Source organism: Oncorhynchus gorbuscha, unplaced genomic scaffold, assembly GCF_021184085.1.
Source record: "Oncorhynchus gorbuscha isolate QuinsamMale2020 ecotype Even-year unplaced genomic scaffold, OgorEven_v1.0 Un_scaffold_655, whole genome shotgun sequence".
Classification (NCBI taxonomy): Eukaryota; Metazoa; Chordata; class Actinopteri; order Salmoniformes; family Salmonidae; genus Oncorhynchus; species Oncorhynchus gorbuscha.
The window spans coordinates 321910-346429 of NW_025745754.1; the positions used below are offsets into that span (position 1 = coordinate 321910).

Sequence of the window (24520 nt, forward strand, 5' to 3'; positions counted from 1 at the left end):
TCTGTCTCCCTCTTCTCTCTGTCTCCCTCTTCTCTCTGTCTCCCTCTTCCTCTTCTCTCTGTATCCCTCTTCTCTCTGTCTTCCTCTTCTCTCTGTCTCCCTCTTCCTCTTCTTTCTGTCTCCCTCTTCCTCTTCTCTCTGTCTCCCTCTTCCGCTTCTCTCTGTCTCCCTCTTCCGCTTCTCTCTGTCTTCCTCTTCCGCTTCTCTCTGTCTCCCTCTTCCGCTTCTCTCTGTCTCCCTCTTCCGCTTCTCTCTGTCTCCCTCTTCCGCTTCTCTCTGTCTCCCTCTTCCGCTTCTCTCTGTCTCCCTCTTCCGCTTCTCTCTGTCTCCCTCTTCCGCTTCTCTCTGTCTCCCTCTTCCGCTTCTCTCTGTCTCCCGCTTCTCTCTGTCTCCCTCTTCTCTCTGTCTCCCTCTTCTCTCTGTCTCCCTCTTCTCTCTGTCTCCCTCTTCCTCTTCTCTCTGTCTCCCTCTTCTCTCTGTCTCCCTCTTCTCTCTGTCTCCCTCTTCCTCTTCTCTCTGTCTCCCTCTTCCTCTTCTCTCTGTATCCCTCTTCTCTCTGTCTTCCTCTTCCTCTTCTTTCTGTCTCCCTCTTCCTCTTCTCTCTGTCTTCCTCTTCTCTCTGTCTCCCTCTTCTCTCTGTCTCCCTCTTCTCTCTGTCTCCCTCTTCCTCTTCTCTCTGTCTCCCTCTTCTCTCTGTCTCCCTCTTCTCTCTGTCTCCCTCTTCCTCTTCTCTCTGTCTCCCTCTTCCTCTTCTCTCTGTATCCCTCTTCTCTCTGTCTTCCTCTTCCTCTTCTTTCTGTCTCCCTCTTCCTCTTCTCTCTGTCTTCCTCTTCTCTCTGTCTTCCTCTTCTCTCTGTCTCCCTCTTCTCTCTGTCTCCCTCTTCCTCTTCTCTCTGTCTCCCTCTTCTCTCTGTCTCCCTCTTCCTCTTCTCTCTGTCTCCCTCTTCCTCTTCTCTCTGTATCCCTCTTCTCTCTGTCTTCCTCTTCCTCTTCTTTCTGTCTCCCTCTTCCTCTTCTCTCTGTCTCCCTCTTCCGCTTCTCTCTGTCTCCCTCTTCCGCTTCTCTCTGTCTTCCTCTTCCGCTTCTCTCTGTCTCCCTCTTCCGCTTCTCTCTGTCTCCCTCTTCCGCTTCTCTCTGTCTCCCTCTTCCGCTTCTCTCTGTCTCCCTCTTCCGCTTCTCTCTGTCTCCCTCTTCCGCTTCTCTCTGTCTCCCTCTTCCGCTTCTCTCTGTCTCCCTCTTCCGCTTCTCTCTGTCTCCCTCTTCCGCTTCTCTCTGTCTCCCTCTTCTCTCTGTCTCCCTCTTCTCTCTGTCTCCCTCTTCTCTCTGTCTCCCTCTTCTCTCTGTCTCCCTCTTCCTCTTCTCTCTGTCTCCCTCTTCTCTCTGTCTCCCTCTTCTCTCTGTCTCCCTCTTCCTCTTCTCTCTGTCTCCCTCTTCCTCTTCTCTCTGTATCCCTCTTCTCTCTGTCTTCCTCTTCTCTCTGTCTCCCTCTTCCTCTTCTTTCTGTCTCCCTCTTCCTCTTCTCTCTGTCTCCCTCTTCCGCTTCTCTCTGTCTCCCTCTTCTCTCTGTCTCCCTCTTCCTCTTCTCTCTGTCTCCCTCTTCCTCTTCTCTCTGTCTCCCTCTTCCTCTTCTCTCTGTCTTCCTCTTCTCTCTGTCTCCCTCTTCCTCTTCTCTCTGTCTCCCTCTTCCTCTTCTCATCTCTTCATCCCTTCATATGAAGAGGATGAACAGTGTTTGGGTCATCACCATGCTAATGTGGGGTGGAGACCTGACACACACACACCAAACTCTCCCCTCTCTCTCTCTTCTCTTTCTCTCTCTCCTCTCTCCTCTCTCCTTTCTCCTCTGTCTCTCTCCTCCGTCTCTCTGGGTGGGTAATTTCAGATTTGGGAAGACGTTAATACTGTATCTCTCTGAGATAGCCGCCCTACACAGTTGAAATGAGAAACTAAGATAGGAGGGTGTTGTGTCTCTCTCTCCTCCTGCATGTGTTTGATCAGGTTTATTGAGACAGACTACTCCAGTTACATTAACACATACAACCATGACATGTCAGAGATCTTACACACATACTGAATACAACCATGACATGTCAGAGATCTTACACACATACTGAATACAACCATGACATGTCAGAGATCTTAGACACATACTGAATACAACCATGACATGTCAGAGATCTTACACACATACTGAATACAACCATGACATGTCAGAGATCTTACACACATACTGAATACAACCATGACATGTCAGAGATCTTAGACACAGACTGAAGACAACCATGACATGTCAGAGATCTTACACACATACTGAATACAACCATGACATGTCAGAGATCTTAGACACAGACTGAAGACAACCATGACATGTCAGAGATCTGATCTTACACACATACTGAAGACAACCATGACATGTCAGAGATCTTACACACATACTGAATACAACCATGACATGTCAGAGATCTTAGACACAGACTGAAGACAACCATGACATGTCAGAGATCTTAGACACAGACTGAAGACAACCATGACATGTCAGAGATCTTAGACACACAGAGAGAGATACAACTGAAGACTGAATCTCCTTAATTCCCTGTGAACGTACCGGTCTTCTATCAGGGACTTGGGATGAGTCCCACATGGCGCCCGAATCCCTATCTAGGCCACTACTTCATAATCACATTTAATTGGTCGCGTACCTATTTCATTTTTTAAAATAAATTCAGCCTTTATTTAAAGAGGCAAATCTGTTAAGAACAAATTCTTATTTACAAAGATGCCCTACTCCCCCTAAAACCTGGACGACGCTGGGCAGTGTGTGATACTGCCTGGGGACTGTAGTGAGACCTCTTGCACTGGGATGCAGTGCCTTAGACTCCTGCGCCACTCAGATGTTATCGCAAGTGCAGAGTAATGCTGGTGTTTCTATCTCCAACAGTGTAGTAATGCTGGTGTTTCTGTCTCCAACAGTGTAGTAATGCTGGTGTTTATAGCTCCAACAGTATAGTAATGCTGGTGTTTCTAGCTCCAACAGTGTAGTAATGCTGGTGTTTCTGTCTCCAACAGTGTAGTAATGCTGGTGTTTCTAGCTCCAACAGTGTAGTAATGCTGGTGTTTCTGTCTCCAACAGTGTAGTAATGCTGGTGTTTCTAGCTCCAACAGTGTAGTAATGCTGGTGTTTCTAGCTCCAACAGTGTAGTAATGCTGGTGTTTCTATCTCCAACAGTGTAGTAATGCTGGTGTTTATAGCTCCAACAGTGTAGTAATGCTGGTGTTTCTAGCTCCAACAGTGTAGTAATGCTGGTGTTTCTAGCTCCAACAGTGTAGTAATGCTGGTGTTTCTAGCTCCAACAGTGTAGTAATGCTGGTGTTTCTAGCTCCAACAGTGTAGTAATGCTGGTGTTTCTAGCTCCAACAGTGTAGTAATGCTGGTGTTTCTAGCTCCAACAGTGTAGTAATGCTGGTGTTTCTAGCTCCAACAGTGTAGTAATGCTGGTGTTTCTGTCTCCAACAGTGTAGTAATGCTGGTGTTTCTAGCTCCAACAGTGTAGTAATGTTGGTGTTTCTAGCTCCAACAGTGTAGTAATGCTGGTGTTTCTATCTCCAACAGTGTGGTAATGTTGATGTTTCTATCTCCAACAGTGTAGTAATGTTGGTGTTTCTGTCTCCAACAGTGTAGTAATGCTGGTGTTTATAGCTCCAACAGTGTAGTAACGGATAGGAGGGCGAGGATAGGAAGGTGAGGATAGGAGGGTAAGGATAGGGCGGTGAGGATAGGACGGTGAGGATAGGAGGGTGAGGATGATGGGAGGGTAGGAGGATGGGAGGGTAGGAGGATGGGAGGGTAGGCGCCAGACGATAGGAGGGTAGGAGGGCGAGGACAGGAGGGTGAGGATAGGAGGGAAAGGATTGGAGGGTAGGAGGGTGAGGATAGGAGGGTGAGGATAGGAGGGCGAGGATAGGAGGGCGAGGATAGGAGGGCGAGGATAGGAGGGCGAGGATAGGAGGGCGAGGATAGGAGGGCGAGGATAGGAGGGCGAGGATAGGAGGGCGAGGATAGGAGGGCGAGGATAGGAGGGCGAGGATAGGAGGGCGAGGATAGGAGGGCGAGGATAGGAGGGCGAGGATAGGAGGGCGAGGATAGGAGGGCGAGGGTAGGAGGGCGAGGGTAGGAGGGCGAGGATAGGAGGGCGAGGATAGGAGGGCGAGGATAGGAGGGCGAGGATAGGAGGGCGAGGATAGGAGGGCGAGGATAGGAGGGCGAGGATAGGAGGGCGAGGATAGGAGGGCGAGGATAGGAGGGCGAGGATAGGAGGGAGAGGGTAGGAGGGCGAGGATAGGAGGATAGGAGGGAGATGATAGGAGGGTAGGAGGGTGAGGATAGGAGGGCGAGGATAGGAGGGCGAGGATAGGAGGGCGAGGATAGGAGGGTAGGAGGGCGAGGATAGGAGGGTAGGAGGGCGAGGATAGAACGATAGGAGGGCGAGGGTAGGAGGGTAGAAGGGCGAGGGTAGGAGGGCGAGGATAGGAGGGCGAGGATAGGAGGGCGATGATAGTAGGAGGGGGGCGGATGGTTGTGTGCATGCGTAGAAAACATACATGCAAATTTCAAATTCTTTGACCTCTCAGAGAGGGTCTTCCTCGAGCCCTAGCAACAGTCACCTCTGGATAACCTTGACAACAAGCTGAGCTGTGTCTCTAAAGCATGTCAGTAAAGGTTGTTGTCTAACTCCCCGTCTCTTCAAGTTCTCTTGTCTGACGTTGTGTTTTACAGAGCCTTTTATTGGAAATACAAAGCTCTGGGGATTTGTCATGCATGTCTGATTTGGACAGTGTTCTGAGCTCTCAGTGAGGTGTGAGGGTGTGAGGTCTGAGCTCTGGAAAAAAAGATAAGTGTTAGCTCCTCGGTAGAGAGGGAGATGGGGTGGTGAGGGAAATATAAAAAGAAGGGAGAGGCAGGGAGAGGAGGAGAGAGACAGGATGATGAGGGATAGGGAGAGACAGGATGATGAGGCAGGAGGGTGAGGGGGAGGCAGGAGGATGAGGGAGAGACGGGGAGAGGCAGGAGGATGAGGGAGAGGCAGGGAGAGGAGGAGAGAGACAGTATGATGAGGGAGAGGGAGAGGCAGGAGGATGAGGGAGAGACAGGGAGAGGAGGAGAGAGACAGTATGATGAGGGAGAGGGAGAGACAGGATGATGAGGGAGAGGCAGGAGGGGGGGGGAGAGGCAGGGAGAGGCAGGAGGGTGAGGGGGAGGCAGGAGGATGAGGGAGAGACAGGGAGAGGCAGGAGGATGAGGGAGAGGCAGGAGGATGAGGGAGAGGCAGGAGGATGAGGGAGAGGCAGGAGGATGAGGGAGAGGCAGGAGGATGAGGGAGAGGCAGGAGGATGAGGGAGAGGCAGGAGGATGAGGGAGAGGCAGGAGGATGAGGGAGAGGCAGGAGGATGAGGGAGAGGCAGGAGGATGAGGGAGAGGCAGGAGGATGAGGGAGAGGCAGGAGGATGAGGGAGAGGCAGGAGGATGAGGGAGAGGCAGGAGGATGAGGGAGAGGCAGGAGGGTGAGGTAGAGAGGAGGGTGAGGGTAGAGATGAGGGGGTTGAGGGGTAGAGATGGGGGTTGAGGGGTAGAGATGGGGGTTGAGGGGTAGAGATGGGGGTTGAGGAAGAGATGGAGGGGAAAGAGGGAGACGGGTGATAATGGGGAGGGAGGGAGAGAGAGGAGGAAGAATGAGAGGAGGACAGCGGTTGTCAGTTATTCCTAGTCCTAATTTTGGAGCAAGGCCATGTTGCTATGAGACAAGGGGTGCATAGTAATTAACATGTCTGGTGTTGTCTCTTAAGTGTTGGGATCAGTTCTCTGTGCTGCTCCGAGACAGAGTGGGAGGGTGGGTGTTCTCGCTTGTGTGTGTGGTGTGTTCTGTGTGTGTGTGTGTGTGTGTGTGTGTGTGTGTGTGTGTGTGTGTGTGTGTGTGTGTGTGTGTGTGTGTGTGTGTGTGTGTGTGTGTGTGTGGTGGTGGGTCGAGTCCCAACTAGAACGGTTTGAGTCTCGAGTCGAGTCCCAACTAGAACGGTTTGAGTCTCGAGTCGAGTCCCAACTAGAACGGTTTGAGTCTCGAGTCGAGTCCCAACTAGAACGGTTTGAGTCTCGAGTCGAGTCCCAACTAGAACGGTTTGAGTCTCGAGTCGAGTCCCAACTAGAACGGTTTGAGTCTCGAGTCGAGTCCCAACTAGAACGGTTTGAGTCTCGAGTCGAGTCCCAACTAGAACGGTTTGAGTCTCGAGTCGAGTCCCAACTAGAACGGTTTGAGTCTCGAGTCGAGTCCCAACTAGAACGGTTTGAGTCTCGAGTCGAGTCCCAACTAGAACGGTTTGAGTCTCGGTTTGAGAGTCGAGTCCCAACTAGAACGGTTTGAGTCTCGAGTCGAGTCCCAACTAGAACGGTTTGAGTCTCGAGTCGAGTCCCAACTAGAACGGTTTGAGTCTCGAGTCGAGTCCCAACTAGAACGGTTTGAGTCTCGAGTCGAGTCCAAGTCGTACGTTTTTTTCAAGTAAAATAAACGACACATTCAAATAGCTTGTTCAATTACACATCTGTGTCTATGTATTGATGCTACCAGACAGACATTCTCATTATTTTGTCTACAACATATTTTGAATACGTCATAATACATTTGAACAGATTCCAAATGCAGCTTCATCTTCATTTCATACTGAAGACGAGGAGGTCTGGTCTAGTAATTGTTGCCTCATTGCTGCTGAGCTTCAAGGTCAACAGTTCATATCCTGGATCCCCAAACAGTTTGTAGAGCTGAGTATTTACTATGAGTATTTACTATGAGTATTTACTATGAGTATTTACTATGAGTATTTACTATGAGTATTTACTATGAGTATTTACTATGTGTATTTACTATGAGTATTTACTATGAGTATTTACTATGAGTATTTACTATGTGTATTTACTATGTGTATTTACTATGAGTATTTACTATGTGTATTTACTATGAGTATTTACTATGAGTATTTACTATGCCAATCCTCTCGCTGTAAATCTGTTGGTCTCAAACGTTTTGACCTGCACCCCCCCCCACCCCACCCCACCCCACCCCACCCCACCCCCAAAGAGGAGGTTCACAACCCCCCACCCCACCGCACCCCCAAAGGGGAGGTTCGCGACCCCGGTGCACAACCCCCCCCACCCCACCCCCAAAGGGGTGGTTTGCGACCCCGGTGCACAACCCCCACCCCACCCCACCCCCAAAGGGGTGGTTCGCGACCCCGGTGCACAATCGCTGCCCAAATGTAGCCTGCCATTGCAGCCATAAACAGCAACGCATTTTCAAACTGCAGGACACCGACGTAAACTACATTTTGAGATGGAAGTCATTCATGTTAGCAGCCAATATCAACTAGGGATATGATGTCACTTCTCTGGGGTCCAACAGGATAATACACCCTACCTTTCCTGTATGCAGTGGAGATTGAAAGACAAAGAAAGCACAGTCTGTCTTCAACTTGCCTGTCACTTTGGAGGGCCAGCCTGCCTGCCTGCCTGCCTGCCTGCCTGCCTGCCTGCCCGCCCGCCTGCCCGCCCACCTGCCCGCCCACCCACCCACCCGCCCACCCTCATCCTCCTGCCTCTCCTAGTGTGATGTTACAGCTGTCTTCAGACATACAGCCAGTAACCAGCCAAACTAGGTCTGTCTTCAGACATACAGCCAGTAACCAGCCAAACTAGGTCTGTCTTCAGACATACAGCCAGTAACCAGCCAAACTAGGTCTGTCTTCAGACATACAGCCAGTAACCAGCCAAACTAGGTCTGTCTTCAGACATACAGCCAGTAACCAGCCGAACTAGGTCTGTCTTCAGACATACAGCCAGTAACCAGCCGAACTAGGTCTGTCTTCAGACATACAGCCAGTAACCAGCCAAACTAGGTCTGTCTTCAGACATACAGCCAGTAACCAGCCAAACTAGGTCTGTCTTCAGACATACAGCCAGTAACCAGCCAAACTAGGTCTGTCTTCAGACATACAGCCAGTAACCAGCCAAACTAGGTCTGTCTTCAGACATACAGCCAGTAACCAGCCAAACTAGGTCTGTCTTCAGACATACAGCCAGTAACCAGCCAAACTAGGTCTGTCTTCAGACATACAGCCAGTAACCAGCCAAACTAGGTCTGTCCTCAGACATACAGCCAGTAACCAGCCAAACTAGGTCTGTCTTCAGACATACAGCCAGTAACCAGCCAAACTAGGTCTGTCTTCAGACATACAGCCAGTAACCAGCCAAACTAGGTCTGTCCTCAGACATACAGCCAGTAACCAGCCAAACTAGGTCTGTCTTCAGACATACAGCCAGTAACCAGCCAAACTAGGTCTGTCTTCAGACATACAGCCAGTAACCAGCCAAACTAGGTCTGTCTTCAGACATACAGCCAGTAACCAGCCAAACTAGGTCTGTCTTCAGACATACAGCCAGTAACCAGCCAAACTAGGTCTGTCTTCAGACATACAGCCAGTAACCAGCCAAACTAGGTCTGTCTTCAGACATACAGCCAGTAACCAGCCAAACTAGGTCTGTCTTCAGACATACAGCCAGTAACCAGCCAAACTAGGTCTGTCTTCAGACATACAGCCAGTAACCAGCCAAACTAGGTCTGTCTTCAGACATACAGCCAGTAACCAGCCAAACTAGGTCTGTCTTCAGACATACAGCCAGTAACCAGCCAAACTAGGTCTGTCTTCAGACATACAGCCAGTAACCAGCCAAACTAGGTCTGTCTTCAGACATACAGCCAGTAACCAGCCAAACTAGGTCTGTCTTCAGACATACAGCCAGTAACCAGCCAAACTAGGTCTGTCTTCAGACATACAGCCAGTAACCAGCCAAACTAGGTCTGTCTTCAGACATACAGCCAGTAACCAGCCAAACTAGGTCTGTCTGAAATATGAATGTGATCAATGAATTAGCTGGGTAGACTAATGTTATCGCTCTGGCCGAGATGTGTCCGTAGTGGATTGATAAACTGTATGGATTACTTTCTTTAATTATGGGTCATTTAAACGTAGGCATATTGTAGAAAATGAAACGAGAGCTGTTGTCTGGAGACTCGTCTGGAGACTCGTCTGGAGACTCGTCTGGAGACTCATCTGGAGACTCATCTGGGTCTGCTGTCTGGAGACTCATCTGGATCTGCTGTCTGGAGACTCATCTGGGTCTGCTGTCTGGAGACTCACCTGGAGACTCATCTGGAGACTCATCTGGGTCTGCTGTCTGGAGACTCATCTGGAGACTCATCTGGGTCTGCTGTCTGGAGACTCACCTGGAGACTCATCTGGGTCTGCTGTCTGGAGACTCATCTGGAGACTCATCTGGGTCTGCTGTCTGGAGACTCACCTGGAGACTCATCTGGGTCTGCTGTCTGGAGACTCACCTGGAGACTCATCTGGAGACTCATCTGGGTCTGCTGTCTGGAGACTCATCTGGAGACTCATCTGGGTCTGCTGTCTGGAGACTCACCTGGAGACTCATCTGGGTCTGCTGTCTGGAGACTCACCTGGAGACTCATCTGGGTCTGCTGTCTGGAGACTCATCTGGGTCTGCTGTCTGGAGACTCACCTGGAGACTCATCTGGAGACTCATCTGGGTCTGCTGTCTGGAGACTCATTCAGTTTCATACTCGTGACCCACTTTGAGAAGCACTGCGCCTGTCACCTGATCTGTATTGATTGACAGTTTTCTGGTCCAATCAGAGGGCCGACTGTGCATTTCACTAATCAATCTGTTGCAGGTTTATTTGTATTTTTTTTGCAATGTGCAATGCAGCGGCTGATATCTCTGGTGGCGCGGAGAGTAATCCTTGAGACTGGGCCACAAAATGGGTGACAAAATGTTACAAAACCTGGCTACAGAATTTCAAGTCGAAGTCAAAGTCCCCAAGTCTCAAGTCCCCAAGTCTCAAGTCATCAGTCTCAAGTCATCGGTCTCAAGTCCCCAAGTCTCAAGTCATCAGTCTCAAGTCATCAGTCTCAAGTCAAAGTCAAAGTCCCCAAGTCTTGAGTCTCCCAGTCTCAAGTCATCGAATGTGTGACTCGAGTCAGACTCGAGTCCAAGTCATGTGACTCGAGTCCACAACTCTGGAGGTTTCTGTGTTGTCATACACACCCTGGGACCCTTCTCCTTACCAGTAGATTATTCATCTATATCAGTTTCATCAATCACGCTCCTTACCATATCAGTCACAGTGACTCACTTCTCTCCCGGAAACACTGGCTCTGTCCCAAATAGCACCCTATTCCCTATATAGTGGTACTACTATAGACCAGAGCCCTATTCCCTATATAGTGGTACTGCTATAGACCAGGGCCCTATTCCCTATATAGTGGTACTACTATAGACCAGAGCCCTATTCCCTATATAGTGGTACTGCTATAGACCAGGGCCCTATTCCCTATATAGTGGTACTACTATAGACCAGAGCCCTATTCCCTATATAGTGCACTACTTTAGACCAGGGCCCTCAGGACCATTTAGGAGGCAGTCTATCATTAGACTATTAATACATGTAATTATGCTACAGTAACAGGCCTGTTAAACAGCTACTAGTTTAACAACTGGACTACACTGTAACCGAGAAGGGCTTGTGTCCCAAATGACTCCCTATTCCCTATATAGTGCACTACTTTAGACCAGAGTTCTATAGGGCTCTGGTCAAAAGTAGTGCACTATATAGGGAATAGGGTGCCTTTTTGGGATACAGGCTTGGGAGTCGTAATGACCATTATATGGGTCAGTGGGCTGTGTGGACACGTGCATACTGGACATAGTTGGAGGCAGGGTGTGTGTGTGTGTGTGTGTGTGTGTGTGTGTGTGTGTGTGTGTGTGTGTGTGTGTGTGTGTGTGTGTGTGTGTGTGTGTGTGTGTGTGTGTGTGTGTGTGTGTGTGCATAAAGCCTCTAATGGTCCTGATATTACTCTGTTCCTCTTCAGATTACATAAAGCCTCTAATGGTCCTGATATTACTCTGTTCCTCTTCAGATTACATAAAGCCTCTAATGGCCCTGATATTACTCTGTTCCTCTTCAGATTACATAAAGTCTCTAATGGCCCTGATATTACTCTGTTCCTCTTCAGATTACATAAAGCCTCTAATGGTCCTGATATTACTCTGTTCCTCTTCAGATTACATAAAGCCTCTAATGGTCCTGATATTACTCTGTTCCTCTTCAGATTACATAAAGCCTCTAATGTTCCTGATATTACTCTGTTCCTCTTCAGATTACATAAAGCCTCTAATGGTCCTGATATTACAGATTCTGTTCCTCTTCAGATTACATAAAGCCTCTAATGGTCCTGATATTACTCTGTTCCTCTTCAGATTACATAAAGCCTCTAATGGTCCTGATATTACTCTGTTCCTCTTCAGATTACAGCCTCTAAAAGTTCCTCTTCAGATTAATGGCAATGGCCCTGATATTACTCTGTTCCTCTTCAGATTACATAAAGCCTTTAATGGTCCTGATATTACTCTGTTCCTCTTCAGATTACATAAAGCCTCTAATGGTCCTGATATTACTCTGTTCCTCTTCAGATTACATAAAGCCTCTAATGGTCCTGATATTACTCTGTTCCTCTTCAGATTACATAAAGCCTCTAATGGCCCTGATATTACTCTGTTCCTCTTCAGATTACATAAAGCCTCTAATGGTCCTGATATTACTCTGTTCCTCTTCAGATTACATAAAGCCTCTAATGGTCCTGATATTACTCTGTTCCTCTTCAGATTACATAAAGCCTCTAATGGCCCTGATATTACTCTGTTCCTCTTCAGATTACATAAAGCCTCTAATGGTCCTGATATTACTCTGTTCCTCTTCAGATTACATAAAAAGCCTTGTCCAGCTCTTTCTCTTGTCATTGTGTTACTATGGAAATGTTTCTCTCTTTCTCTTGTCATTGTGTTACTATGGAAATGTTTCTCTCTTTCTCTTGTCATTGTGTTACTATGGAAATGTTTCTCTCTTTCTCTTGTCATTGTGTTACTATGGAAATGTTTCTTGTCATTGTGTTACTATGGAAATGTTTTTCTTTCTTGTCATTGTGTTACTATGGAAATGTTTATATCTTTCTCTGGAGTTCAGAAGGGAAGGAGTCTGTTAACAGAAGTGTGGTTTATTTAGGGGTTTTTTGCCCAAAAGCAAATTGAGTTATTTCACTTTTACTTTGATTTCTGATGCTGAATAAGAGCTTGATCTTTGGCCAGAGTTGTATTGTAGAAGCTAAACGGTTAGCTTCACTTCTGAATCTTGTACAAGAAGATTATTTTAGATGTACTGAGAGAATTAAATGGGGAGGGACCTACCTGAATTTATCCAAAAGAAACTCTTGTTTTAGTGTTTGGACTAATGATTACACCCCAGGTGTGCACATGCAAAACTGTGGCCCACTGAGGTTTCCCAAAACTGTGGCCCAAACTGGTTTCCCAAACTGGCTGCCAACTGAGGTGTCCCAAACTGGTGTCCCAAACTGGTTTCCCAAACGGGCTGCCAACTGAGGTGTCCCAAACTGGTTTCCCAAACTGGTTTCCCAAACTGGCTGCCAACTGAGGTGTCCCAAACTGGCTGCCAACTGAGGTGTCCCAAACTGGTTTCCCAAACTGGCTGCCAACTGAGGTGTCCCAAACTGGTTTCCCAAACTGGCTGCCAACTGAGGTGTCCCAAACTGGTTTCCCAAACTGTTTGTGCTTTGACCCGATTCCATGTCCCTGTGGCCCAGCAAGGCCCGTACCCCCTCAAGCTGCTCCAGGGGCACTACCGCATCTCCTACTAACGTGTCATTTCCTGTCTCCCTTCAGGTGATCATCAACAGCACCATCACCCCAAACATGACCTTCACCAAGACGTCCCAGAAGTTTGGCCAATGGGCTGACAGCAGAGCAAACACAGTGTTCGGACTGGGGTTCGCCTCCGAGCAGCAGCTGGCCAAGGTACTGATTTTCTGTTACAATTTTAAAAAGACAAAGCTATTCCATCACTACTGTTAAGATATAGCTGTTCCGTCACTACCGGCAACATAAAGCCATTCCGTCACTACCGGCAACATAAAGCCATTCCGTCACTACCGGCAACATAAAGCCATTCCGTCACTCCCGGCAACATAAAGCCATTCCGTCACTCCCGGCAACATAAAGCCATTCCGTCACTACCGGCAACATAAAGCCATTCCGTCACTCCCGGCAACATAAAGCCATTCCGTCACTACCGGCAACATAAAGCCATTCCGTCACTACCGGCAACATAAAGCCATTCCGTCACTACCGGCAACATAAAGCCATTCCGTCACTCCCGGCAACATAAAGCCATTCCGTCACTACCGGCAACATAAAACCATTCCGTCACTACCGGCAACATAAGGCCATTCCGTCACTACCGGCAACATAAAGCCATTCCGTCACTACCGGCAACATAAAGCCATTCCGTCACTACCGGCAACATAAAGCCATTCCGTCACTACCGGCAACATAAAACCATTCCGTCACTACCGGCAACATAAGACCATTCCGTCACTACCGGCAACATAAAGCCATTCCGTCACTACCGGCAACATAAAGCCATTCCGTCACTACCGGCAACATAAAACCATTCCGTCACTACCGGCAACATAAAGCCATTCCGTCACTACCGGCAACATAAAACCATTCCGTCACTACCGGCAACATAAAGCCATTCCGTCACGACCTCTGTGTTTGTTTGGTCCAGTATTTGTTGTTGTTGTTTGGGAACCACCTTGGATATGAGTTGATTAATCATCTCATGGGATTTTATCCTTCACATATTTTACAATGAATAAATAGTAGATAGTCTAGTTTGTCCCTGAGCTCATCATGTCAGAGTAACTCACCTCATCTCCACCATGGTTACATCCCAACGGCACCCTATTCTCTTTATAGTGCACTACTTTAGACTAAGGCCTATAGGGGTGATGGTGCACTACTTTAGACTAAGGCCTATAGGGGTGATGGTGCACTACTGTTGACTAAGGCCTATAGGGGTGATGGTGCACTACTTTAGACTAAGGTCTATAGGGGTGATGGTGGACTACTTTAGACTAAGGCCTATAGGGGTGATGGTGGACTACTTTAGACTAAGGCCTATAGGGGTGATGGTGCACTACTTTAGACTAAGGCCTATAGGGGTGATGGTGCACTACTTTGAGACTAAGGTCTATAGGGGTGATGGTGGACTACTTTAGACTAAGGCCTATAGGGGTGATGGTGGACTACTTTAGACTAAGGCCTATAGGGGTGATGGTGCACTACTTTAGACTAAGGCCTATAGGGGTGATGGTGCACTACTTTAGACTAAGGCACTACTTTAGACTAGGGGTGATGGTGCACTACTTTAGACTAAGGGTGATGGTGCACTACTTTAGACTAAGGCCTATAGGGGTGATGGTGCACTACTTTAGACTAAGGCCTATAGGGGTGATGGTGCACTACTTTAGACTAAGGCCTATAGGGGTGATGGTGCACTACTTTAGACTAAGGCCTATAGGGGTGATGGTGCACTACTTTAGACTAAGGCCTATAGGGGTGATGGTGCACTACTTTAGACTAAGGCCTATAGGGGTGATGGTGCACTACTTTAGACTAAGGCCTATAGGGGTGATGGTGCACTACTTTAGACTAAGGCCTATAGGGGTGATGGTGCACTACTTTAGACTAAGGCCTATAGGGGTGATGGTGCACTACTTTAGACTAAGGCCTATAGGGGTGATGGTGCACTACTTTAGACTAAGGCCTATAGGGGTGATGGTGCACTACTTTAGACTAAGGCCTATAGGGGTGATGGTGCACTACTTTAGACTAAGGCCTATAGGGGTGATGGTGCACTACTTTAGACTAAGGCCTATAGGGGTGATGGTGCACTACTTTAGACTAAGGCCTATAGGGTGATGGTGCACTACTTTAGACTAAGGCCTATAGGGGTGATGGTGCACTACTTTAGACTAAGGCCTATAGGGGTGATGGTGCACTACTGTTGACTAAGGCCTATAGGGGTGATGGTGGACTACTTTAGACTAAGGCCTATAGGGGTGATGGTGGACTACTTTAGACTAAGGTCTATAGGGGTGATGGTGCACTACTTTAGACTAAGGCCTATAGGGGTGATTGTGGACTACTTTAGACTAAGGCCTATAGGGGTGATGGTGCACTACTTTAGACTAAGGCCTATAGGGGTGATGGTGGACTACTTTAGACTAAGGCCTATAGGGGTGATGGTGCACTACTTTAGACTAAGGCCTATAGGGGTGATGGTGCACTACTTTAGACTAAGGCCTATAGGGGTGATGGTGCACTACTTTAGACTAAGGCCTATAGGGGTGATGGTGCACTACTTTAGACTAAGGCCTATAGGGGTGATGGTGCACTACTTTAGACTAAGGCCTATAGGGGTGATGGTGCACTACTTTAGACTAAGGCCTATAGGGGTGATGGTGCACTACTTTAGACTAAGGCCTATAGGGGTGATGGTGCACTACTTTAGACTAAGGCCTATAGGGGTGATGGTGCACTACTTTAGACTAAGGCCTATAGGGGTGATGGTGCACTACTTTAGACTAAGGCCTATAGGGGTGATGGTGCACTACTTTAGACTAAGGCCTATAGGGGTGATGGTGCACTACTTTAGACTAAGGCCTATAGGGGTGATGGTGCACTACTTTAGACTAAGGCCTATAGGGGTGATGGTGCACTACTTTAGACTAAGGCCTATAGGGGTGATGGTGCACTACTTTAGACTAAGGCCTATAGGGGTGATGGTGCACTACTTTAGACTAAGGCCTATAAGGGTGATGGTGCACTACTTTAGACTAAGGCCTATAGGGGTGATGGTGCACTACTTTAGACTAAGGCCTATAGGGGTGATGGTGCACTACTGTTGACTAAGGCCTATAGGGGTGATGGTGGACTACTTTAGACTAAGGCCTATAGGGGTGATGGTGGACTACTTTAGACTAAGGTCTATAGGGGTGATGGTGCACTACTTTAGACTAAGGCCTATAGGGGTGATTGTGGACTACTTTAGACTAAGGCCTATAGGGGTGATGGTGCACTACTTTAGACTAAGGCCTATATGGGTGATGGTGGACTACTTTAGACTAAGGCCTATAGGGGTGATGGTGGACTACTTTAGACTAAGGCCTATAGGGGTGATGGTGCACTACTGTTGACTAAGGCCTATAGGGGTGATGGTGGACTACTTCAGACCAGGTTCCATTGGGGACATGTGATTACATCATCATTAAGCGACACACACATCGCTTGTCTCCAGTGATTTTTGTTTTTATATTTGAACTTGTATTAATCAATCGTTTTCCTTGTTTATTTTTCTCATCTTGTTTCAGTTTGCTGAGAAGTTCCAGGAAGTGAAGGAAGCAGCGAAGCTGGCCAGGGACAAGTCACAGGAGAAGATGGAGACATCGAGTAACAATTCCCAGGTAACACACACAGACACATGGTCACACACACACACTCATAATAACATGTGAAGAAACGGTGAATTGCGCGCACACACACACACACACACACACACACATTAGCAGTCACATCCAAGGCTGCACACACACACACACACACACACGCATATGCACAGATGCATACAGTTGAAGTCGGAAGTTTACATACACTTAGGTTGGAGCCATTAAAACTTGTTCTTCAACCACTCCACAAATTTCTTGTTAACAAACTATAGTTTAGGCAAGTCAGTTAGGACATCTACTTTGTGCATGAGTCATTTTTCCAACTATTGTTTACAAACATATTATTTCAGACATACTGTATCACAATTTCAGTGGGTCAGAAGTTTACATACACAAGTTGATTGTGCCTTTAAACAGCTTGATGTCATGACTTTAGAAGCTTCTGATTGGCTAATTGACATCATTTGACTCAATTGGAGGTGTACCTGTGGATGTATTTCACGGCCTACCTTCAAACTCAGTGCCTCTTTGCTTGACATCAAGGCTGATCTCTTTTGATTTTCCCAAGACCTGTAGACCTCCACAAGTCTGGTTCATCTTTGGGAGCAATTTCCAAACGCCTGAAGGTACCACGTTCATCTGTACAAACAATAGTACTCAAGTATAAACACCATGGGACCACACAGCTGTCATACCACTCAGGAAGGAGACGCGTTCTGTCTCCTAGAGATGAAGGTACCTTGGTGCGGAAAGTGCAAATCAATCCCAGAACAACAGCAAAGGACCTTGTGAAGATGCTGGAGGAAACAGGTACAAAAGTATCTCTATCCACAGTAAACCGTGTCGACATAACCTGAATGGCTGCTCAGCAAGGAGGAAGCCACTGCTCCAAAACCGCCATAAAAAAGCCAGACTACGGTTTGCAACTGCACATGGAGACAAAGATTGTACTTTTTGGAGAAATGTTTTCTAGTCTGATGAAACAAAAATAGAACTGTTTGGCCATAATGACCATCGTTATGTTTGGAGGAACAAGGGGGAGGCTTGCAGGCCGAAGAACACCAACTTCCAAAGTTGTGGAAAAATGGCTTAAGGACAACAAAGTCAAGGTATTGGAGTGGCCATCAGAAAGCCCTGACCTCAGTCCCATAGAAAATGTGTGGGCAGAACTGAAAAAGCGTGCGCGAGCAAGGAGGCCTACAAACCTGACTCGGTTTCACCAGCTCTGTCAGGAGGAATGGGCCAAAATTCACCCAACTAATTGTGGAAGGCTGCCCGAAACGTTTGACCCAAGTTAAACAATTTAAAGGCAATGCTACCAAATACTAATTGAGTGTATGTAAACTTCTGACCCACTGGGAATGTGATGAAAGTCATAAAAGCTGAAATAATTCATTCTCTACTATTATTCTGACATTTCACATTCTTAAAATAAAGTGTAGATCCTAACTGCCCTAAGACAGACTAAGGTGTTGTTTGTCTTCCGACTTCAACTGTACATACACACACTCAGTAATGAGTGACTAGGTGTAGTAAAGTGATACTTGGTGTGTGGGGGTCAAAGGTGACCGGGAGTCACTTATCATCTGCCAGCCGCCAAACAGACACATAATCTACCCTGGGAGGGAGAGAGGCTGTAATGTGACGGGTCAGAGCTGTAAAAAGTCTGCTGGATTGTGTTACATCATCTCATCAACAGCCTGAGGACAGTATTCTGACTGTCAGTTCTGTTCTAACATGTCCTCTCATTAGTATTCTGACTGTCAGTTCTGTTCTAACATGTCCTCTCATTAGTATTCTGACTGTCAGTTCTGTTCTAACATGTCCTCTCATTAGTATTCTGACTGTCAGTTCTGTTCTAACATGTCCTCTCATTAGTATTCTGACTGTCAGTTCTGTTCTAACATGTCATCTCATTAGTATTCTGACTGTCAGTTCTGTTCTAACATGTCATCTCATTAGTATTCTGACTGTCAGTTCTGTTCTAACATGTCCTCTCATTAGTATTCTGACTGTCAGTTCTGTTCTAACATGTCATCTCATTAGTATTCTGACTGTCAGTTCTGTTCTAACATGTCCTCTCATTAGTATTCTAACATGTCATCTCATTAGTATTCTAACATGTCATCTCATTAGTATTCTGACTGTCAGTTCTGTTCTAACATGTCCTCTCATTAGTATTCTAACATGTCATCTCATTAGTATTCTAACATGTCCTCTCATTAGTATTCTGACTGTCAGTTCTGTTCTAACATGTCCTCTCATTAGTATTCTGACTGTCAGTTCTGTTCTAACATGTCATCTCATTAGTATTCTGACTGTCAGTTCTGTTCTAACATGTCATCTCATTAGTATTCTGACTGTCAGTTCTATTCTAACATGTCCTCTCATTAGTATTCTGACTGTCAGTTCTGTTCTAACATGTCCTCTCATTAGTATTCTGACTGTCAGTTCTGTTCTAACATGTCATCTCATTAGTATTCTGACTGTCAGTTCTGTTCTAACATGTCATCTCATTAGTATTCTAACATTCATTGTATTCTGACTGTCAGTTCTGTTCTAACATGTCATCTCATTAGTATTCTGACTGTCAGTTCTATTCTAACATGTTCTCATTTATTCTAACATGTCATCTCATTAGTATTCTGACTGTCAGTTCTGTTCTAACATGTCATCTCATTAGTATTCTGACTGTCAGTTCTGTTCTAACATGTCCTCTCATTAGTATTCTAACATGTCATCTCATTAGTATTCTGACTGTCAGTTCTGTTCTAACATGTCATCTCATTAGTATTCTGACTGTCAGTTCTGTTCTAACATGTCCTCTCATTAGTATTCTGACTGTCAGTTCTGTTCTAACATGTCATCTCATTAGTATTCTGACTGTCATTCTAACATGTCATCTCATTAGTATTCTGACTGTCATGTTCTAGTATTCTAACATGTCATCTCATTAGTATTCTAACTGTCATCTCATTAGTATTCTAACATGTCATCTCATTAGTATTCTGACTGTCAGTTCTGTTCTAACATGTCCTCTCATTAGTATTAACATGTCCTCTCATTAGTATTCTGACTGTCAGTTCTGTTCTAACATGTCCTCTCATTAGTATTCTAACATGTCATCTCATTAGTATTCTGACTGTCAGTTCTGTTCTAACATGTCATCTCATTAGTATTCTGACTGTCAGTTCTGTTCTAACATGTCCTCTCATTAGTATTCTGACTGTCAGTTCTGTTCTAACATGTCATCTCATTAGTATTCTGACTGTCAGTTCTATTCTAACATGTCCTCTCATTAGTATTCTAACATGTCATCTCATTAGTATTCTGACTGTCAGTTCTGTTCTAACATGTCCTCTCATTAGTATTCTGACTGTCAGTTTTGTTCTAACATGTCCTCTCATTAGTATTAACATGTCCTCTCATTAGTATTCTAACATGTCATCTCATTAGTATTCTGACTGTCAGTTCTATTCTAACATGTCCTCTCATTAGTATTAACATGTCCTCTCATTAGTATTCTAACATGTCCTCTCATTAGTATTCTAACATGTCCTCTCATTAGTATTCTAACATGTCCTCTCATTAGTATTCTGACTGTCAGTTCTGTTCTAACATGTCCTCTCATTAGTATTCTGACTGTCAGTTCTATTCTAACATGTCCTCTCATTAGTATTCTGACTGTCAGTTCTGTTCTAACATGTCCTCTCATTAGTATTCTGACTGTCAGTTCTGTTCTAACATGTCCTCTCATTAGTATTCTGACTGTCAGTTCTGTTCTAACATGTCCTCTCATTAGTATTCTGACTGTCAGTTCTGTTCTAACATGTCCTCTCATTAGTATTCTAACATGTCCTCTCATTAGTATTCTGACTGTCAGTTCTGTTCTAACATGTCCTCTCATTAGTATTCTGACTGTCAGTTCTATTCTAACATGTCCTCTCATTAGTATTCTGACTGTCAGTTCTGTTCTAACATGTCATCTCATTAGTATTCTGACTGTCAGTTCTGTTCTAACATGTCATCTCATTAGTATTCTGACTGTCAGTTCTATTCTAACATGTCCTCTCATTAGTATTCTGACTGTCAGTTCTGTTCTAACATGTCATCTCATTAGTATTCTGACTGTCAGTTCTATTCTAACATGTCCTCTCATTAGTATTCTAACATGTCATCTCATTAGTATTCTGACTGTCAGTTCTATTCTAACATGTCATCTCATTAGTATTCTGACTGTGTACGCTCCCTATTTACGCCCCTAAACTCCCTGGATTTATTGGTTGAGGCCCAAATGGAACCCTATCCACTACGTTTGACCAGAGCCAAAGACAACCGTAGCATGTTTTCTCTTTATTTGGTCAGACATCACATTCATATTCAGAGGAAACTGGACTCTATTGCTGTCTATTACTCTCCATTTATTAGATAAAGTTGAATAGTTTTTTTTTTTTCATTTTAAATTTGCATAGATAATTAAATAATGATGTGCTCTACTGGGCTGTAATGATAATATCTTCATTAATTAACAGTAGTTGGTTGTTTTGGGATGCATAATCTCTCTCCGACAGAGCTACGCTAACATAACTGGTACCTTTTAGAGTCTGTGGGGAAGGAATGGGACTGCGTGGGCTAACGAGTAGCAGTAGTTCCAGTGTTTGGGTTTTTCCATCACTGGTTATTTGGACAAATCACATCTATCACATTTCTGAAGGGGCCATTCGGCCCCGTCATTTGTTGAGAGACGGTGGAGCTCCTCGTTGCAGCATCTCTTAATCCCCTCAGATACGGAACCAGAAATTAATCCAGCAGCTGACCAATCACGTGAGACTTTAGTTCCGGGTTAACCGAGATGATTGTATTCATTAATATATTGCTGGTTTACCTGATAAAACCATTGCAACACAGACAGAGGAGAGGATGGCTGTGTCGTAAATAGCACCCTATTCCCTATATAGTGCACTACTTTGAACCAGAGCCCTATTCCCTATATAGTGGTACTACTATAGACCAGGGCCCTATTCCCTATATAGTGGTACTACTATAGACCAGAGCCCTATTCCCTATATAGTGGTACTACTATAGACCAGAGCCCTATTCCCTATATAGTGGTACTACTATAGACCAGAGCCCTATTCCCTATATAGTGCACTACTATAGACCAGAGCCCTATTCCCTATATAGTGGTACTACTATAGACCAGAGCCCTATTCCCTATATAGTACTACTATAGACCAGAGCCCTATTCCCTATATAGTGGTACTACTATAGACCAGAGCCCTATTCCCTATATAGTGGTACTACTATAGACCAGAGCCCTATTCCCTATATAGTGTACTACTATAGACCAGAGCCCTATTCCCTATATAGTGGTACTACTATAGACCAGAGCCCTATTCCCTATATAGTGGCACTACTATAGACCAGAGCCCTATTCCCTATATAGTGGCACTACTATAGACCAGAGCCCTATTCCCTATATAGTGGTACTACTATAGACCAGAGCCCTATTCCTATATAGTGGTACTACTATAGACCAGGGCCCTATTCCCTATATAGTGGTACTACTATAGACCAGAGCCCTATTCCCTATATAGTGGTACTACTATAGACCAGGGCCCTATTCCCTATATAGTGGTACTACTATAGACCAGGGCCCTATTCCCTATATAGTGGTACTACTATAGACCAGAGCCCTATTCCCTATATAGTGGTACTACTATAGACCAGGGCCCTATTCCCTATATAGTGGTACTACTATAGACCAGGGCCCTATTCCCTATATAGTGGTACTACTATAGACCAGGGCCCTATTCCCTGTATAGTGGTACTACTATAGACCAGAGCCCTATTCCCTATATAGTACACTACTATAGACCAGGGCCCTATTCCCTGTATAGTGGTACTACTATAGACCAGAGCCCTATTCCCTATATAGTGGTACTACTATAGACCAGAGCCCTATTCTCCATATAGTGGTACTACTATAGACCAGAGCCCTATTCCCTATATAGTGGTACTACTATAGACCAGGGCCCTATTCCCTATATAGTGGTACTACTATAGACCAGAGCCCTATTCCCTATATAGTGGTACTACTATAGACCAGGGCCCTATTCCTATATAGTGCACTACTATAGACCAGAGCCCTATTCCCTATATAGTGGTACTACTATAGACCAAGCCCTATTCCCTATATAGTGGCACTACTATAGACCAGGGCCCTATTCCCTGTATAGTGGTACTACTATAGACCAGAGCCCTATTCCCTATATAGTGTACTACTATAGACCAGGGCCCTATTCCCTATATAGTGGTACTACTATAGACCAGAGCCCTATTCCCTATATAGTGCACTACTATAGACCAGAGCCCTATTCCCTATATAGTGGTACTACTATAGACCAGGGCCCTATTCCCTATATAGTGTACTACTATAGACCAGAGCCCTATTCCCTATATAGTGGTACTACTATAGACCAGGGCCCTATTCCCTATATAGTGGTACTACTATAGACCAGAGCCCTATTCCCTATATAGTGGCACTACTATAGACCAGGGCCCTATTCCCTATATAGTGGTACTACTATAGACCAGGGCCCTATTCCCTATATAGTGTACTACTATAGACCAGGGCCCTATTCCCTATATAGTGGTACTACTATAGACCAGAGCCCTATTCCCTATATAGTGCACTACTATAGGGCCCTATTCCCTATAGTGGTACTACTATAGACCAGAGCCCTATTCCCTATATAGTGGTACTACTATAGACCAGGGCCCTATTCCCTATATAGTGGTACTACTATAGACCAGAGCCCTATTCCTATATAGTGTACTACTATAGACCAGAGCCCTATTCCCTATATAGTGGTACTACTATAGACCAGAGCCCTATTCCCTATATAGTGGCACTACTATAGACCAGAGCCCTATTCCCTATATAGTGGTACTACTATAGACCAGAGCCCTATTCCCTATATAGTGCACTACTATAGACCAGAGCCCTATTCCCTATATAGTGGTACTACTATAGACCAGAGCCCTATTCCCTATATAGGTACTACTATAGACCAGAGCCCTATTCCCTATATAGTAGTACTACTATAGACCAGAGCCCTATTCCCTATATAGTACACTACTATAGACCAGAGCCCTATTCCCTATATAGTGGTACTACTATAGACCAGGGCCCTATTCCCTATATAGTGGTACTACTATAGACCAGAGCCCTATTCCCTATATAGTGTACTACTATAGACCAGGGCCCTATTCCCTATATAGTGGTACTACTATAGACCAGAGCCCTATTCCCTATATAGTGGTACTACTATAGACCAGAGCCCTATTCCCTATATAGTGGTACTACTATAGACCAGAGCCCTATTCCCTATATAGTGGTACTACTATAGACCAGGGCCCTATTCCCTATATAGTGTACTACTATAGACCAGAGCCCTATTCCCTATATAGTGCACTACTATAGACCAGAGCCCTATTCCCTATATAGTGGACTACTATAGACCAGAGCTATTCCCATATAGTGCACTACTAGTTCCAGGGTTATTCCTATATAGTACACTACTATAGACCAGAGCCCTATTCCCTATATAGTGCACTACTATAGACAGAGGCCCTATTCCCTATAGTACACTACTATAGACCAGAGCCCTATTCCCTATATAGTGCACTACTTTGAACCAGAGCCCTATTCCCTATATAGGGCACTACTATAGACCAGGGCACAACCCAATTGAACACTAATTGAAGATCTGGAGCGCTGCCTGAGACAGTGTTTTCTTTCACCATCAACACCCTATTTTAAGACACTTTATGTTGGTGTTTCCGTTATTTTGGCGGTTACAACACCGTGTCCCAAATGGCCCCCTATTCGCTATTGGCCCTGGTCAAAAGTAGTGGACTATATAGGGAATAGGGTGCCATTGGGGATTCAGAGGGTGTTTTTCTAGCCTCTCACCCAGCCAACCAGTCTTAGCCTGCCAGGTCTGCTCAGTACTCTCTGTTACTATTGACATGC

The 24520-nt window shown here is 45.6% G+C and overlaps 1 protein-coding gene across 3 annotated transcripts in view; it reads left to right on the forward strand.

Moving 5' to 3' along the window:
- Positions 1 to 24520, forward strand: part of LOC124019695 (homer protein homolog 2-like) — a 128082-nt gene that overhangs the window by 72024 nt on the left and 31538 nt on the right. For all 3 annotated transcript variants that reach the window (XM_046335104.1, XM_046335103.1, XM_046335105.1), the window contains exons 3-4: positions 12857 to 12988; positions 16408 to 16500. In XM_046335104.1, coding sequence (XP_046191060.1) covers positions 12857 to 12988; positions 16408 to 16500 — 225 coding nt within the window. The remainder of the gene's footprint in view (positions 1 to 12856; positions 12989 to 16407; positions 16501 to 24520) is intronic.